The following is a 16,801-nucleotide window of genomic DNA, read 5'->3' on the forward strand; positions in this document are numbered from 1 at the left end:
CAAGCTGCCGCGACCTGACCCAGGCAGGAAGCGAATCTGATGAGGATCGGACACGTTCGATACAGAACATTTCACAGCACAGAGCAGCGAACAGCAAACTCTGCACGCAATGAAACTCTGAGGGTAACACAGGCGGGAAGATGCTCTGAACACGTTGAGCTTCACTGATCTGCCAGATACATTTCAAAGGTGCAATGTCACAAATGACACCCCCTTAACATGTCTCTGTGAAACAGATACCTTTAAAAATGCCCAAAACACTGTGTATTTGTCCCTTCCTCAGAGGCAGCTTTGTGGAGGACACGCTTACCTGATCCAAGCAGCAACGCTTCCCAAACAGGACACTTCTCCAGCTGTCCCGAAGAATTAATTCCTGAAAGAGAAATTAGAAGGAAAACGAGTTAATTGTCTAATTCACTTATCCCGAGGCACCACTTACACAGGAAGGAAGAGACGCTGCATTGCACGCAACCACCAGAAAAAGGCTTTCATATAAATGATAATTTTATTGTAAATAAAATGATACATTGGCCCGGCTTTGCACTGCAAGCCCCCGGTCGGTATATATAGACTACTGCTTCAAGGTCTTCTGCACAATCCAGGTTAAAGCCGCTTCTCCCTGCTCTGCCCCGTTTATTCAACCTGTCGACACCTGCCTGACGCAAAGTCCTTTTGCGCGTTCCCAAAGCGCTCGCCCGCCCTTCCCACCCGCACACCCAGAGCTGCCGAGCCGGATTTGCGCCTAAACGAGCCTGAGGTCTAAAGACCTGAAGCCCAAAACCACAATTAAACCACAGAATACACCTGTTTTTCTTCTAAAAACTCAAGGCAGCCTGAATTCTCGCGGCTCCGAGGGCAGATACCAGGGTGGCAGCCCCAGGACGGTGTGGATTAGAATAGGTATTATAAAACCTTTCCATCCAGCAGCTACTGGCCTAAGCACCAGGCACTGGGGTATCAGGCCCTTCTACAGCTCCAATTATTTGGCCTTTGCTTATCAGATAAAGTGTGTACAGCGGGAATACGTATTTATATTTACTGTGGTGTCACGAGTTATCCAGGATCACCTGGAAATAACCCGTGTCACCTGAGCAGGGACCAACTTCCCCCTCGGTCAGTTTGGTTTGGTAACTAACGGCAATGGGAACTGTTTGGAGCATCTTCAAGTCCTTTGGAATATTAGTCCAAAAATTAAAATAACATCCAAATTGCCGCAACCCGCTGCCGTTCCAACAGGCAAAATCAGACTTACCGGAGAACGCGCAAATAACCTGGAATGCACAGAATCGTCACACCGAGACCAAAACGCCAGCGCTTTGTTTCCTAACAAGCTCAGGGACAACCAAATCCCCAGCGCTCCCAGTTCCCCCTGCTGGGAATATCAGGCTATTTCCTGCTCCGTTTCAACCGTTTCAGGACAACGGGACTCCTGAAAGGTATTTTTCTTCCAACAGAATATTCTCTATTTCTGCAGCACCTTCCGTCGCGGAGCCCCGTGCTCAGTATTCGCTCTGTATCCCTGGAGGGAGCAGCAGAAATAGCGACGTGACATTTGGAATGGACACAACAGCTTATTGTGAGCCTGGCGCTCCCTCCTCCCACCCCAAATGAATGAGTTGATTCCCAATTTTTTCCAATTCTGCCAGGACAGAGAGGCCAGGCGTAATTCAACTTCCAAGTGTTATTACATTTATGTCCACTCGAGACTGTTTTCCTGCCAGGGCGCGTTAAGGGGCTGTGGTACAAGTGTCGGCCCCAAACTGATTCACTGTGGCAGTGGAGTTAGGAATCCAGATCCTTTGACGCAATGGAGAGGGCTGTGAGGAAACAAAGGCGGCGGCTCGGCTCGGCTCTACTCGTTATAAACCATCAGCAAATTCTCTGCAAAACCAGCTGCTTTTTTCCTTTTTTAAATTCATAAAGGCGTCAAATTTATTTCCCGCCCTCCCCCCCACCCCGTAACAGTCGATATATATAAAAATCACCAAATATGATCTTTTACGATATAAATAAAAAAAAAAAAGTATGAGGCATCACCGTTTACATGATGTAAAAAGAGCTAAAAAAGAGCGATATAAACTACATTCATGAAAGTGCATCTCCAAACATACAATAATGCTTTGGCTTGTTCCTGTGCCGAACGGGTGGCGTTGGGTCAGGGACCGAATATGAGAGAAGTCCAAGCTGGCACCCCATGTTCTCTGTCACTAATTGCTAATTACTGCTCGTTAATACAGACCGGAATACACGTGTGTAGGCAGAGTAGGCACATTTCAGCGCAGGACCAGCGGGGAAAGGACCGTCAGCCCGGGGATGCTCTTTGCTCTGGACCAGCTTTCCGTGATGAGGTAAAAACCACAACAGATCCTGAGGATTTAGTTGCTTTGAAACACGAAGCGACATCGTTTCCCCACGCCCTGTTCTCTCCCAAAACGCAACGTGGCGGGATAGCGAGGAAAGACCATGGGAAAGGGGCTCGGTTTGGTGCGGACAAGCCAAGGGTGGACAAACCGGCGCAGATGGGATCGCCGCGCTCCCCGGTGCCGCGTGGCCAACAAAACCCTCCAGTCTTTGGTATATTTAGGTGCTAGTTGCAAGGCCTGAGGAGCACTGAACACCCCACTCTGTCACTTGGGCTATGGGAATGATTTCCCGTTCTTCCGCAGCAAAGTGGTGTGAAACCATTTACGCTGCAGCAAAGTGGCGTAAAAGCATCGAGACCGCAGCAAAGCACTGCAGAATGCTCCCCAAAGTGGAAAGGAAGCGCCACGTCCCCGCCTCCCGTCAGCAGCGAAGCACAGCCCAAAAATCAGGGCATGTGTCTCGACAATTCAGAGTGAAGTTGCAGGGTTGGGAAAGATCAAGAGAACTGCTCGCCCTAGAACTAAATAACCAGGGAGCGGGGCCTTCTGGAAAAGATCCCCCCTAAGTGCCCGCAGCCGAAGCGGTGCATCCTTCTAGTAACCCCAAAAATGAAAGCACCTCCAGCTTGTTTTCACCTATGACACGTTGTTTGGCACAGAGAAAAACTCTTCAGATTATTAAACCCTTTTAGGGCTTTTGGTTGGTTGGGGTTTTTTAGGGTTCTTTTTTTTCCCCCACTCTCAATTCAACGCAATATTTATCAGAACTTGCTTGTTCTGCTCTTAGCGTTCACTTAAAAACTGTTCATTTCAATGCATTAGAAAAGCCATTTTCAAGTTTTTATGGGGGAGAAGAGCGGAGGAACGTGGACCCTTAACACAGCTTCCCATGGGAGAGCAGAACAACTTCAGCGTTGCTCTATAAAGCAACATTTTCACTACTAATAAATTTGCTTTTCCTAGTTTCACTTCCCACAGATCACTTCTAATTACTTGTGAATCCCCGGTACTTGAAAACCGTTGGTCTTTTCTGAGTGAAACGAGGGTTATTAGTGCCCAAATCTACATACGGTATTTGAAACCATTAAGTCATCGGTCCAAGACGTGGCGATCGTTCAAAATCACCTGGGTACATTTTGCTGGTACCTGCAGGGGGACGTCCAGTTAATTTTAGAATATACTGGTATTACACGTTCTCCCTGATCCACTCTTTGACTTTAAAGCTTATTTAAACAGGGCCATAACATTTTATGGAAATCTTAAATGAACACTTGCACACCTGTAACACAAAATGCACACACTGAAGGGTTGAGCTCGATTCTAACTTACTGTGCACAAGTAAAACTCGTGTCCAGCTAATCCTCCCCATGAAAAACTCCGTTTTCTACCAGGCCAGGTCCTCAAAGGAACGCCTAAGCCTTTGCTGACGTGAATTCCTGGGCACCAGGTGAACGCTCTTTGGTTTGAAGGATGGTAAAAGGTTACCAGACACAAAAGAGGTGCCGGAGAAAGCTGCTCCGCACAACGCGCTGCCCCACAGGCTCTTGCTGGACCCGGCAGCGCCAGGGAGGCCACGCGGGAGCACGATCTGTTGGCTACGAGGACACACAGTAAGCGACACAGTCTGGATTCTAGGACGGATCAAGCCTTGGAAATCAAGCTCTGGATTTTCTGATGTCAGCGGGAGAACCTTCGTCTCAGGCCCTGGAGCGACTGCGTTCTGCTGAAACTCCTCTGATCACCCTGACGTTTAGCTAGAAACACTTCCCTCACCCCACCCCAGAATCCATGGTTTTCAGTTATAAAATAACACTATTCACATACTTCTGAATCAATATTTTCTGAACACCTTCAGATGCTGAATACTTAAGAAGAAAAAAAAAATAGATAATTATAGAGCGAGCGCATGCTCAATGCCGCATGGCTTTTGCTGGATCCGTGTACTGCAGACGCCTCTAAAGCCCCGGCAGGCCGGCAAACAGGGACCCACAGGTAGCGAGCTGGTCTGGATGGCCGCCGCACGCTTCTTGCTGAAGAGTGCAGCTCTGATTCCCACTTTGGTTCAGATTTCTTCCGTGTTCCACCAGTGAGACGACTCTTCGCTTCATCCTGCAGGAAACACGCAGCCAGCTGCAATGCACGTCAAGGTAACCAGGGCAAAACCACAGCGCTGTTCGGACAGCTGTCGGTGGAATGAACGTTAGTCCAGCAAACAAAGGTATCAGGCACAAGAGCAGACCCCAGGTTCCTTGGCATCATTCTCCCAAAGGACTAGGACGGCTGGAGTTGGCATTTGGAAGATGCAGCACCACAACGGGCAGTCGCAACTAAACCAGACTGGGCACGGGAAGCCCGGCAGGAGCTGCTTGGCGAGGGAGGTAATTCAGTACTGGAGCTGTGCAAACTGGTGTCTGAGCAGCTCTTCAGCAGAGGGTCTGTGCCTGGCTTCCACAAAGATCTGCTTTAGGAAGTCCCGGCAATGTTCTGATATGTGAGAGGGCAGCTGGGGGTTGGTGGGTTGGGTGGCGATTTTGAAAATGGCAGCCATGGCTTCGTACTCTGCCCACGGCGGCTTCTCGGTCAGCATTTCCACCACAGTACAACCGAGGCTCCTGGAAAAGCAGACGGGAAAAAATACAAAGTGAGAACTGGCTCACAGAATAACGCGCAGCATTATTTCCGAGCTGGCAACACGGAGGAAGAGCTCTGCTCCGCAAACAGCCAGAAAACGGATTTCTGCTCGGCAAACCCCGTGTGCGCCAGAGCTGCCGGCGGCGCTGCTGCCGGGCTCGCCGCGAAGCGCTGAGCAGGGAGACGTTCTCACCGCGGGTCTCAGCGCACCAGCACCGAAGCGCCATCTGCCCAGCCCCACGGTGCTCAGATCCTGCTCTCTGAACATTTGCTTTAGCAGCAGGGGATGGGAGGAACACGAGAGGGCCCCGAAGGCACCGCTCGACCTCGGTCATCTTTCGGGTGCTGCTGCCACTGCTCTATCCCAAAGGCACTTGCTGAGTTGAAGGGAGGAAATGGACTTTTTAACCGAGGTCCAGTGAATCGGAGCTAGTTTGACCACATGAAGCACCTTCAGTAAAATCCCTTCTCAGTGCATGTGGGGAAAAAAACCCCTTCACATTTCCACTTCACAAGGAACGGAGCGCGGTAGACGGTCAAAAAATAATTGAAGTCTCAACAGCTCCAAACGGAGAAGGCGGGAAGTTAAAATGCCAGTAGGCAGATGCATCGTTACATTAAGGCAAAACTCGTAGTAAAATTAACAGGGCTCTGCTGGCTAATTAAAGGCAAGAACGTGATTATGGGGATGGACATGGTTGAGCCACTTTTCCAAAGCAAGCGTGACACCGAGACTTTCATGGGGAAGATGGGTTGGCAGCGACTGGGTTTTGTTCAAAAACGCTGAATTGCTTCCTCCGGGCCACGGATTAAACAGAAGCAGTAAGTGAACCTCTAATATCCAGCCCTGCGTTTTGATCACCACACTCCATTAAAAAGCAAGACCTGCTCTTCTACCTCTACGCTAAACCCTCTTTTGAAGTGGAAAGCAAAGCAAAGCAATTTTCAGAGGCAGACTCGCAGCGGTTGCCAAGACAAGGAAGGAAAGGAATTAAATCCTGTGAATATGCAAGAAATGACTTCTTCACAAGGCTTAAAATCCAACGTGAAAATTTTACACTGGTTTCCAGCCATTTAAGACTTACTAGAAGAGAGAACAGAAAATGCAAACCATGTGTGCTCAAGTGCTGGGGGTTTGCTCAAGAGCAAGCAGGGATATATTATTGTTTAGACTGATTTATACCGTTTAAGCAGATCCGGTTTCTTTAAGATATTCAGCAAACAGCAGGAATGTTTTTCATGTCAAGTCACTCCAGCAATAACAAATAGCTCACATATTCTGCTATTTAGGAAAGAGAAAACTGAAGGGGCCTGCAGCAGTGGTGGGAAGCCAGGCGGTGAGATCCGCTCCGTCCCCGAGCCTCTGGGCCCAACGCGTCCACCCGGGACTAACGCTGCGCTGGACGTTCTGAGCCCTGCAATAACGGTGGGAGCGCAGCAACGGAGCCCGGCCAGCGGCAGCACCTCTTTGATGGGAACAGACCCGTGACAGTGCCGAGAGGAAACCCACAACGGCACCAGCCCACGGGGAAGGGCACGTGCTCCGTTCTCTCCCCAAGCGTCTCAACTGGGAGAGTATCCAGAACTTAACGCTTTGCATACGAGACAAATTTCAGCTGTTTCCACTGACTGCTTGTACAGGAAACTGCGTTTGCCTCGTTTCGCTGTGGACACACAAACACACCTTTGGTCGTTGGGTTCAGTTTTATAATCTCACCTTTTTAAGGCCTCCAAAACTAACATGTTGACACAGGACCATTTTGCTTTTTCCTTTCGATAAAGGCTGTTTCTTGGCTATGCCAATAATAGCACAACTCCAGTTTCCATTCATGCATACTTCACTTCACCTCCGATCTGACCGGTATCTTTTGTGTTATTCCAGGTTTGGGCATCTTTCCTTTAAAGCTCTGTCAACATACTCAAATTCTATTCCTTTCACTTCCACAGTGTTATGCGCATATCTCTCATTTTACAGCAGAATGAATGGACACTCCCTAAACAACCTTCATTCTCTCTTAAAAGGGATACAAAAAGGATGGAAACCTCACACCAGAAAAGGTCAGAAAGCAGCAAACTGGCTCAGTTTGAGGCCAGAATGAGTGGAAATCGTTCCTGAAAAGCTAAACGAGCAGTTGTGTGTTGACACTGCGAAGCACGGCCTGCAGCAGGTCATGTGTTGAGTCCACACCAACTGCTTCACCTTAAACTGGTCTCGCTTTTGATCCAGGTAAAACCCGACTTTGGATATACGGATGACAGAACGCGTGTGCCTTATCTCGCTCCAGAAAAGCTGTAACTTGATCTAGAGGTAGAAAGTTAAAGGCTCACCACACGTCTGCTTTTCTTCCGTAGCCTTCTCCGCTGATCACCTCTGGGCTCATCCAGTACGGTGTGCCCGTGACAGAGCGGATGCCTGTTCCAGACATGCAGATCGTCTGCAGCCGTTTGCTGGCCCCAAAGTCCCCAAGCTTCACGTTCCCAGCAGAGTCACGGAGAATATTGGCTCCTGGACAAGAAAAGAAGAATTGAGACAGCTGTTTTCATGCAATCCAGCTGTTGGATCCGCAGCCTCCAGAGCTGATATCCAACCCAGAAATACCCATGCTCATGGTATGGCTTTTCCCCCATTAATCCTCAGGTGACCTGCTAAACATCATTTCTTTATTTCAGGCTGTAGACAAGCCAATGGCTAATGGCTGAAAATGGGAAAAACTGCAGGGGAAAAACACAAGGAAGTGAAGGGGGAAGGGAAATGAGAGCTGAGTCAGCACCATCATTGTTCCTCTGTCTGTAAACAGCTCAGCCTATGCAGGGCCCCAGGCGCAGACAGGACAGCGTTTTATTGAGATGCTGTTTGGCGAGTAGAACCCTCGCGTTCTGGTCAGCTGGGTAACAGATGTAGCTAATTAAACCACTTTGAACTCCTACAATAAACAAGTCAGTCTCCACTTTACTTGGTCAGAGGTCCTGAACACGAAGCACCAGGGTAAAAAAGCAAACTGAAGAGCTTAGGTTGTATGTGGACAGAAACTGAGGCTTAGACACCAAAACCAACTCTTCCTCCAAAGCCACAATACCATCAAGAACCCTGTGTTGCCACTAACCAGGACGTGTCTCTGAAATACTCCTGCCCTCAAATAAAATGCACTTGTGCTTTATCACTTCACTTCCCCACTGGAAGAGCTGAATTCGGAATAACAAGCCTGTCCACCCAGCACCCTGCGGGCACGTGAGCAGTTTGGCTTAGCTGGGTGCAAACTAGGGAATAACCCACCAGGCAGGAAAAGATTTGGTAAAGAGCATCACGTGAGCAGCACACAAGGTGTTATTCAAGAATCAGCAGCTCATTTCTCTTCGCCAGCCTAGAGGGGATGCAATGAAGATTTAGAGGCAGGAACAAGAGGGTATTTTCCCAGCAACGAGCAGCTCTTCTGGTCCCTCTAGAGCACAGACAATGTGTGTGGTGTCTGCCGCGGCCGTTGACGTTAACTCTTCAGGAGACTGGTTGGCTCCACAGAGTTATATTGGGAAGAGGAAGATTAAGGACTAATCCTAGCAGCTCTACATGGAAAGCTGGGGGTTCTTACCCAGAGGAGGCAGGACAGAGCCTGCGGTAAGCAGGACTGTCAAGAGCGGCCATGGAGCTTTTCTTAACACTTGGTTTCTTTTTTCAGAGTTTCTTTAGCAATGCCACACACATAAATCACCCGCTGATCTCACCCTTGATGTCCCTGTGCACAATCATGTTGCTGTGAAGGTACGAGACTCCCTCGAGGATCTGGCGAGTGTATTTCCGAGTGACGTTTTCCGTGAGAGCACCGTACGCCTTCAGCTGGTCCTTCACCGACCCCTGGCCAAAAGCAAACGGACGGATCAGCAAAGAAAGGACAAGACACAGATCTCGCAGTCTCCATTCAACTCTTGCGAGCCGTGACTGCGTTATGCACGTAACCGGCAGAGCAACGAATTCTGGCCTCTTCTAAAGCCTTTTTGTGAGGCTCTCAGAGCATCCTGCCCTATGAAACCCCTTTTAAGAAATTAAGGGCACAGCCTAATAGTTCAGCAGACCGATCCGGGTCAAAAGTCTCCCTTTTCGCAGGGTCAGCTTGAGCTTCATTTGCTGTACAATATGACTCTGCTAATTCACTTAGCCCGATTTACAAGTTGGCCCAAGTCCTTTGAAGTACTTTGGGAGAACAAATTTAGGCTGAAGAAAAGAACTGGCTTTAGTGAGTCACAAAGATAATGTAGTTCACGTACAAGACACTTAAGAAAACAAAATAAAACAAAACAAAGAGCATAAATAAAAAGCAAGTGGTGGAATTACAAAGCCAGTACGAGAAAGGGGCATACCTAAGAGTAATACATTGGATTACACAGTTCAGGTAATCACGGCAAGTAACAAACCCACTAAGAAAAGCACCCGTTTCACTTTGTGATCTGTGTCTGCGCAGCCTGTGTCAGCTCTTACCCCGGGCATGTACTCCATGAAGATGGTCAAGGTCTTCTCTGCCCGATCCCGTAAGCAGCCGTAATACTGAACAATACGCTCGTGCTGGAGATTCTTCAGCAGCTGAATTTCACACTCCAGGGCGCTCACTTCCTACGGGTGTTGAAGGAGAAAATGAGGTTCTGGCCCCAGGAAATGTTTCATCCCAATCAATGTGTCCATGTCACTGGCAGGACAAGAGCCCTACAACACCGCACGGGTCCCATCCACGGCACTGGTTCACCGACTTCTTGGAAAAGGCCAACACGACCAATGCATTGCACTCATCCTTACTGCGGAACAACCGGGTCAGTACTGGTGCCGCAGCTTTGACAGAAAACAGGCAGCACCAGCTATGGGTTTAGAACCAGAAAAACTTTGTTCCTTGTCTTGATTCTGCCAGCTGAATGTCTTCACCCAAATCGGTTGCGAGCATCCTTTACACACAGATAGGGCCTCACTTCTCACCACCAAGCTGAGGGCGGTGAGTGTTCATTTCAATTAAAGAAAAGTAATAATAAAAATTTCAAAAAGCTCTGAATCCACTTACAGAACTGCCAGGAACCCGCTGCAGGAACCTCAACCCGTTACAGAGCACGACCACAGGTCCTGAGCTCCAAAAGAGTCTTTTGGCACCCAGTTTTGTTCTGAATCAACCTCAGAAACGGGTTCCTCTCTTATTCACTGCAAAGAACCTGCAGCTACACACCTGAATGGATTCTCTGCCTTATTGCAGACACCAGGGTATCACAGCGCAAAGGCAAAGAGCCCATCCAACAATTTCAGACTGAAGTGGAGATGTTTGCTGCCCAGGAAAAGTATCAGGTTCTGGCTGAATCCAGAGAACGAACAGGCTGAACATCAAAGGGACTAGAGCACGAGGATTTATGGAAAAAGAAATGATGGTTTCCCCCAAATTAGTCCCAGTCACACACGGAACCAGAGGAAGCCGCTTAATTGGCCCAACTGATAGTTTAAGGTTTGGAGTTTTAGCGCCTTCAAAATCTATTCCAGCCTGTTCCTCCTTGGCTCAGAGTCACCATCTGATGTGCAACAGAGACACAGCGGAACTCAGAACGTACCAAGTTAGGGCTCCTCCTGGCACCAGCGTCTCATATAAAAATCAGGATAATTAGATCTTCATGGATCAGCTATTCCAGATCAAAGAGGATTTGTTGAATATTGGCAAACTGGTACGCTGTTAAAACGCGAGCAGAGAAGCAAACGGCCGCCCCGGCTGCAGCCGCCGCGCAGGGGCCGTGCGCCCGCCTGCCGTTCCGGGCGCCCCTTCCCATCGCCCTGTTTCTCACATGTTGTCACGTCGCTGTTGATTCACTCACACGTCACAGTTCGGTTTGTTTTAAGGACAGGGAGAATTCAGAAGCAGGCACCAGTAATTAATACACTCGATACAGGATCTACCATATAAACCCAGAAAGGGGGTTTTGCAAGTGTATGTGGCTTTTTTTTTTGTTTAAAAAAGGAAAAAGTTCTACTCTTTCTGGGTTTAGTTTCATTCACATCCATGTCTACCCAGGAACACGGGGCAGTCCAGTATTCCTCAAATAACCTGGCAACAAACCACAAAGCCGAGGAGGCAGAGCCAAAAACGAAGCCAGAAAATGGATTTTAGTTTCAGGCTGAAGTTAATAAGACAGAAAAGTAATTTTTAAATGACTCTTATTCCTCTCCACATGACTTGAAACCCTTGTACACATCAAGCAGGATCCCGGCTTTCGAGGACAGACACACAGGCCCTTTGCAGGACCTCACAGTCTGCACGGCGGATTCAGAGGCTGCGATCAGCGTTACCTTGCTCGTCTCCGGGCTCTCCGGGTCGAACTGCACCTGCTTAGCCGCAAGTTCTCTGCCCGTGTCCACGTCGTAGCACAAATACACGCGGCCGAAGGCGCCCTGGCCCAGCAGTTTTCCTCGTCGCCAGTTTATCGGAGCACTCGGAGCTACAAAAAGAGCAGCAGCGATTTTTCTGTTCATTATACTATTCCAAGATAACGGCCAAATTTTCAAAGATCAATCCCTTAAAACTGATAATTTGCAGCTGAAGAAAACAGACACGAGGGACTCTCCCTGTGTCAGAACTCGAGCAGAATCCAACCATCCGGACTCTCAGGACCTGCTGTCTGGTGTCTCATTAAAAAGAAAACTGCAAAACATTTTGGAAAGATGGACCGTAGACAAGTTCTTCTGTGAGGGTGATGACATTTCATGACTCTACATCATAAGAGATGGGGCAGCAATTAAACAGCATCGGGATATAGCAGCGAGTTAGAGTTCTCACTGTTCTACTGCACAAGCAGCAACGTCCTGACCCAGAGACTGACACCTGAGCCCAGTTTTCCAGCCTGCACTTAATACCAAAACATACTGCACGAAGACCAGCGCTTTAGCTCTAACTTGGAGCACGATCCCGCCAGACTCACGCAGTGCAATGCATCTGATTATGTTGCATCTAAGAAGAAACTTTAAAAACAAAGGAACCAGCCATCTGGACAGTGTGAAAATACAGGAGAGCTGAGAGATCAGCTTTGCCATGGCGAATTTAATCAGATTTACTGCCAGTCAGTGTTTCAGTGTGTTGCTTAGCGTGCTGCACTCATGTCTTCATTTCCATCCTTAAATTACGGGGATATCTGAAGTTCATCAGTAACGATTTATGTTCCATTTCTTTTTTTTGACAACGTAAAGTCCCCAAAAAAACAACCCAGGAATGCTATTAATACAGAAGTAAATCTTTCTGCTATGGAGCAAGTGAAATAAATACAGCCCTTAACTAGTAAAATAACCGTAATCCACAAGCCTAAAGCAAAAGCTGGCTCCAAGTGCATGACTATGTAGGCTTAGAAGAGGATTGTCTTGTAGGTGAGACAGACCCATCTCAACACACAGCCACGTAATTATGTTGTTTTGAACGGCTTAAAATCAAGTTATGGACAAATATTGGGTCTGGAGTTCACCTCTCCTTGCCTGTGACCCCAATGAGCACGGAGTGAGCGCTTACATTTGGTGGGAATGTTCCTCTCCTGCACCCCAAGGGCGTTCTCGCTGTCCGCGCTCCGCAGGCGGCCCCGCGGGTCCAGGTACTGCAGCGCCAGGCCCAGGTTCTCTCCGTTGGTGCTTAAGGACCGACTTGAAGGGACCAGGGTGAAAAGATTCCCCTGGTGCCGCCGTATCCGGGGAAACGTCCTCCGGCCTGGAGAAAAAGAGTTCAGCTTCTGAATAGTATGTTACAAGCGGAAGGTAACGGCTGGAGATTGAGCAATGAAGAGAAGGGAGAGAAAAAAGCCACGTTCTGGCCTTTTCTCATGGAGCAGAATCTACTGCCAAATAGGCAAGATGCAAAAATATAACAGTTGAGGGGTGATGGTGCTTGAGCTGAGCACAGCTTTGGATCGCCCCCAAAGCAGAAGGGAGAGAACGCTCTGTAATGCCCTTGGTGCATTACTGCAAGATCTAAACTTGCCTTCCAAAGCAAAAACCTGCATTACAGGCAACCACACAAGCTCCAAGGCCTGTTAACAACCACACAGATGGAGTAGCTCTCTGGATAACATGCAAATAAGAGTGACAACCAAAGATTAGGACAACTTGTGCCTCTGACGGAACTCAGAGAAACTCATTTCCACAGAGCCATCTGACTAGCAGAGATGAGATTCTTTCAGTCACCGGTATCTTTAGAAGACCCAGAGGCAAGTTTGTGTTGTGAATTAGCAAAACATAACGAATCCCTGAGGTAGAAACCCACTATATATCCCCAAGAGTAATAACCAGGCCCACTGCTCAACGCTTGCAGGCACTGAACAGTCTGGGTGTCCCCAAAAAGGGCAAAATGAACTAAGAATTTCAAACAGTCGTCGTGGGTTGCAATGAAAATGTGTCACCACACATGGCAGCATTAACCCCAGCGCCGGCCGCACGGCCCAGGGCCCGTCCAGCCCCTCAGCTGGGAATTGCCACGGCCTCATCCTCTTTTCAAGCCTGGAATCGAAGGTGTGAGAACAACTCACCATCGTTGTAGTCCTTGTGCTGCATGGAGACGTTGTAGCGCCGGGGGTAGGTGCCGCCTTTCCCCGCTTTGTCGTAGATCTGGTTCTCGCGGTCTGGAAGGAGATGCAGGGAAAGCAGTGAGGTGCCTTCAAAAAGTACACGTTCTAATGACAGGATTTTCCTGTAACAGCAGTTTTTTTAGACAGAGCTGAGTAACCAATAACTTCACAGCTTTTTCAAGCAACATATCCCCAGTTCTACTTATACAACCACAGTAAGGGTGGAGGGTGGCCAGCAAACAGCAGAGAATGTCAGCATCAAATACTATTTATACCTGCCACTGACATACCTGAGAACTCCTGTCTGTTATCAGGAAAGCTTTGTGCCCTTGACATCCGCGACTTCCGAAAAGAAGGACTATGGAAGAAAGAAGGCAAGAGTAAGTTTTGCGATCTACTGGAGTCAAACCTACAAGGACTTCAAATAAAAGCCAATGTATTTGCACATTGGTGACAGTGACTCTCAAATCCGTGTCCCTGCAATCATTTCACACGTCTGCAGGGCTGAAGTCAGACCATTTCCCACGCGGGCAGACATTTCTGCTCAGTTTGTGCTATTTTTCAGTGGCTCCCCAGCCTCTGGTTTGAGACTTTAAAACATGCTGAGGCCCAATACTGCAGGTGCCCAGCACCACCTCAAGCAGCACCGGCAGCAAAGGGAAGAAAAAGATTTAGAGCATCAGCCTATGGCAAACTCTTCAAAGGAGGAGCCCCTCTATTTGCCTTTGGAATTAATATTATCTTCTGCAGGACACAGGAATCCAGTGTAATGATATATTTCTGTAGCCTTGGAATATGTTCTTGCTTTTTTTTTTAAAATGAACAAGTAGAGTCTTGTCTAAAATAGATGTAATACCCTGCAGCCAGATCTGCTCAGGCTCTGCGCAGACAGCACGCTTTACGACTTTGTATTTATAACACAGAGCTAACGAAGCACCAGTTTGTCACTGTATGGTTTCGGCAGAAAATAAAACAGCCTTAAGATGCAGTTAATCCTCTCTAAGAAATGTATTGGGATATAGGTAGGAAATGAATGTGTTTCTCTCCAGTTAAATTTATGAGATGGAAAACAGACTTTTGCCAAAGTCCAACTGGCATTTTGATTTGAGCAGATAAGTTCCTATCGGCTTGTACATTTGTACCTGTCTCCTGACCTGTCCAAGGACTGACAGCTCCCTGACACCGAGTTCTCCGCGCTGCTTAGAGGGTCCAGCATCTGCAACACAGAAGAAATCACAAGGCAACATCAGTTCCATGTAATGCCTGACAGAGGCTGTGCAAGAGTCCTGGAGGACGTCCAGATGACAAGTGGAGTCGAAAGCTATTTAGAACGTACATTTTTCCTTTATCTCCCACAGAAATTGTTGAGGTAAAATTGGAGCCAATGCTTTAGGTGTCGAAGGACTCTGCTGTGAACACAGCAGTCTAAGTCAGCCTTGGGCTGCGTTTCGATCCCGAGCGCCTCCAGGCACAGCACCTCTGCGGGCACCACCTGCACATCGCCCTTTGGCCTCGCTTCCTACTTTTTTGAATGGGAAGCGCAGTTTCGAATGCAAGAGAGTCACAGGAACTTGGAAATAGGAAACCTGAGCACACATGTGCAACGCAACCAAAACTGCTCATTCAGAGGTGGAGAGACGATGCCCAACACACGATAACCGCTTCTGGCAGCCCAACAAAGGCTCTGAGCTTAAACCAAGCCTGAAGCACTGTTTAAATGAACAAAGGTAGGCGGTAATGCAACTACCTAGTGCATATTCTGCAGCGAAAGAGGGCTCTGAGGTCAGCAGCCTTAACAGCTGGACTTTTCCCATGCTAATGCTTGTACTTACACACTGTTCGTTGGTTTCTGGGATGAACTCGCCTTCGCTGTTGATGCTGGTGTAGGAGCCCTGGCGAGCGATGCGCTGCTGCCTCTCCGGAACGTACCCGGGCGGCGGGGAACTCCGGCCCGTGTTCTGGGAACCTGCGCCAGAAACAAGGGCACTTTGGGTATTTACACTCACTGAAATGAGGCTACACATCCACATGCCCAAAATCCAAACGTTCACCTCTAACGCTAGACCTCCGTGATCAATTCTGGAGTGAATCCTGCTCCCATGGGAGCACAGTTACCTTTGGATAGAACCCCAATATTTTACTGTGAAAAACTGAAGAACTGTATGACTAGTTTGGGTGAAAACACACGGAGATCAATTCTGCAATTTCTGTTAATTAGTTGAGATATCTAGATGGACAGAGGGCACGTTTAGGGGCCAAAGGATGAGAATAATACTTTACTCATCTGCTGACAGTATTACCCAAAGAGTTTCTGTTGTGCTGCCTACTGAAACCTCCCCCATAGCGTTTATTTTTCCCTTGCGGATCTCAAAGGTGACGATACTTGGGAAACAGGAAGATACAAAACCCCTAATCGCAACGACGGATCCACCTGCAGCTCCCAAATCACACCGCGAGCTCCAAGAACCGCTGCGGTCCAGCCAAGCTCACCCATGAAGGCAGAGACAGTCCCAAGCCGCGCTCCTTGCGACGCTGTCTTTAATTAACTGTGTGTACTCAGGTGCTACGAAAGATGGACGGAGATCAGCAAATCCTATCCCAAGGAAAATATTTTCTCGAGGAGTTATTGTAATAAGGAGCGAAGGCACGCATGGGAGGCAGCAAGCTGAAAACCAGAGCGGGGGCTGCAGAAGGACACCAAAATCCCAACGCTGCCATGGCTTGTGCATGGGGCGAACGACACGCAAAAAAATACCTATAAATCTGCTGCATAGAGCTACTGCCTGATTTTCCAAGGGGCACACGTGACACAACAAGCCAACTGGCGCGGGGATAAACACGCAAACGTGCTCGGGGCCGCACACTTTCACTCCTTCCGACCCGATGGCACGGCCAACGAGCCCGAGTCCCGCTGGCACCGGCCCAGCGCTATTGTGGAAAGGCCAGCGGCGCTGGGCAGGAAAGGGAAGTCGGCACTAAATCAACGTATATCAAAGGAAGTGAGGGGAAAAAACACAAGCGCTGCCAGAATGCTTAGCAATTTTTTTTTTCATTAAAGTTATCTCTACGTCCAAACCTGCGAACTGGTGAGGGCAGGTTTGAGGTCCGTTCTCTTGAGAAGATGGGAATTACACAGATGTATCTCCTGCAGGTAAAAAGCCACTTTCGGCTCCCATTGCATGCTGTGGTACGAACAGGAAACCTCTGTGCCGGGACACCGGGACACAGGGAACACTCCTTTTCCAAACCAAAGG

At 48.5% G+C, this 16,801-nt stretch overlaps 1 protein-coding gene across 5 annotated transcripts in view; it reads right to left on the bottom strand.

Moving 5' to 3' along the window:
* MAP3K3 (mitogen-activated protein kinase kinase kinase 3) overlaps window positions 1-16,801 on the bottom strand; it is a 37,263-nt gene that overhangs the window by 4,610 nt on the left and 15,852 nt on the right. For 2 of the 5 annotated variants that reach the window (XM_080359580.1, XM_080359579.1), the window contains exons 8-17: window positions 15,380-15,513; window positions 14,690-14,763; window positions 13,838-13,905; window positions 13,509-13,601; window positions 12,503-12,694; window positions 11,296-11,444; window positions 9,466-9,597; window positions 8,715-8,844; window positions 7,323-7,500; window positions 743-4,975 (exon numbers count right to left, since the gene is read on the bottom strand). In XM_080359580.1, the coding sequence (XP_080215706.1) occupies window positions 4,747-4,975; window positions 7,323-7,500; window positions 8,715-8,844; window positions 9,466-9,597; window positions 11,296-11,444; window positions 12,503-12,694; window positions 13,509-13,601; window positions 13,838-13,905; window positions 14,690-14,763; window positions 15,380-15,513 (1,379 nt within the window). In that variant the 3' untranslated portion in view covers window positions 743-4,746. Of the gene's footprint in view, window positions 1-310; window positions 374-742; window positions 4,976-7,322; window positions 7,501-8,714; window positions 8,845-9,465; window positions 9,598-11,295; window positions 11,445-12,502; window positions 12,695-13,508; window positions 13,602-13,837; window positions 13,906-14,689; window positions 14,764-15,379; window positions 15,514-16,801 lie in introns of those variants that run through there. The other 3 variants (XR_013923329.1, XR_013923328.1, XM_080359581.1) reach the window with 3 other exon arrangements.

The sequence above is a fragment of the Nesoenas mayeri genome, assembly GCF_963082525.1.
Source record: "Nesoenas mayeri genome assembly, chromosome: 26".
NCBI lineage: Eukaryota > Metazoa > Chordata > Aves > Columbiformes > Columbidae > Nesoenas > Nesoenas mayeri.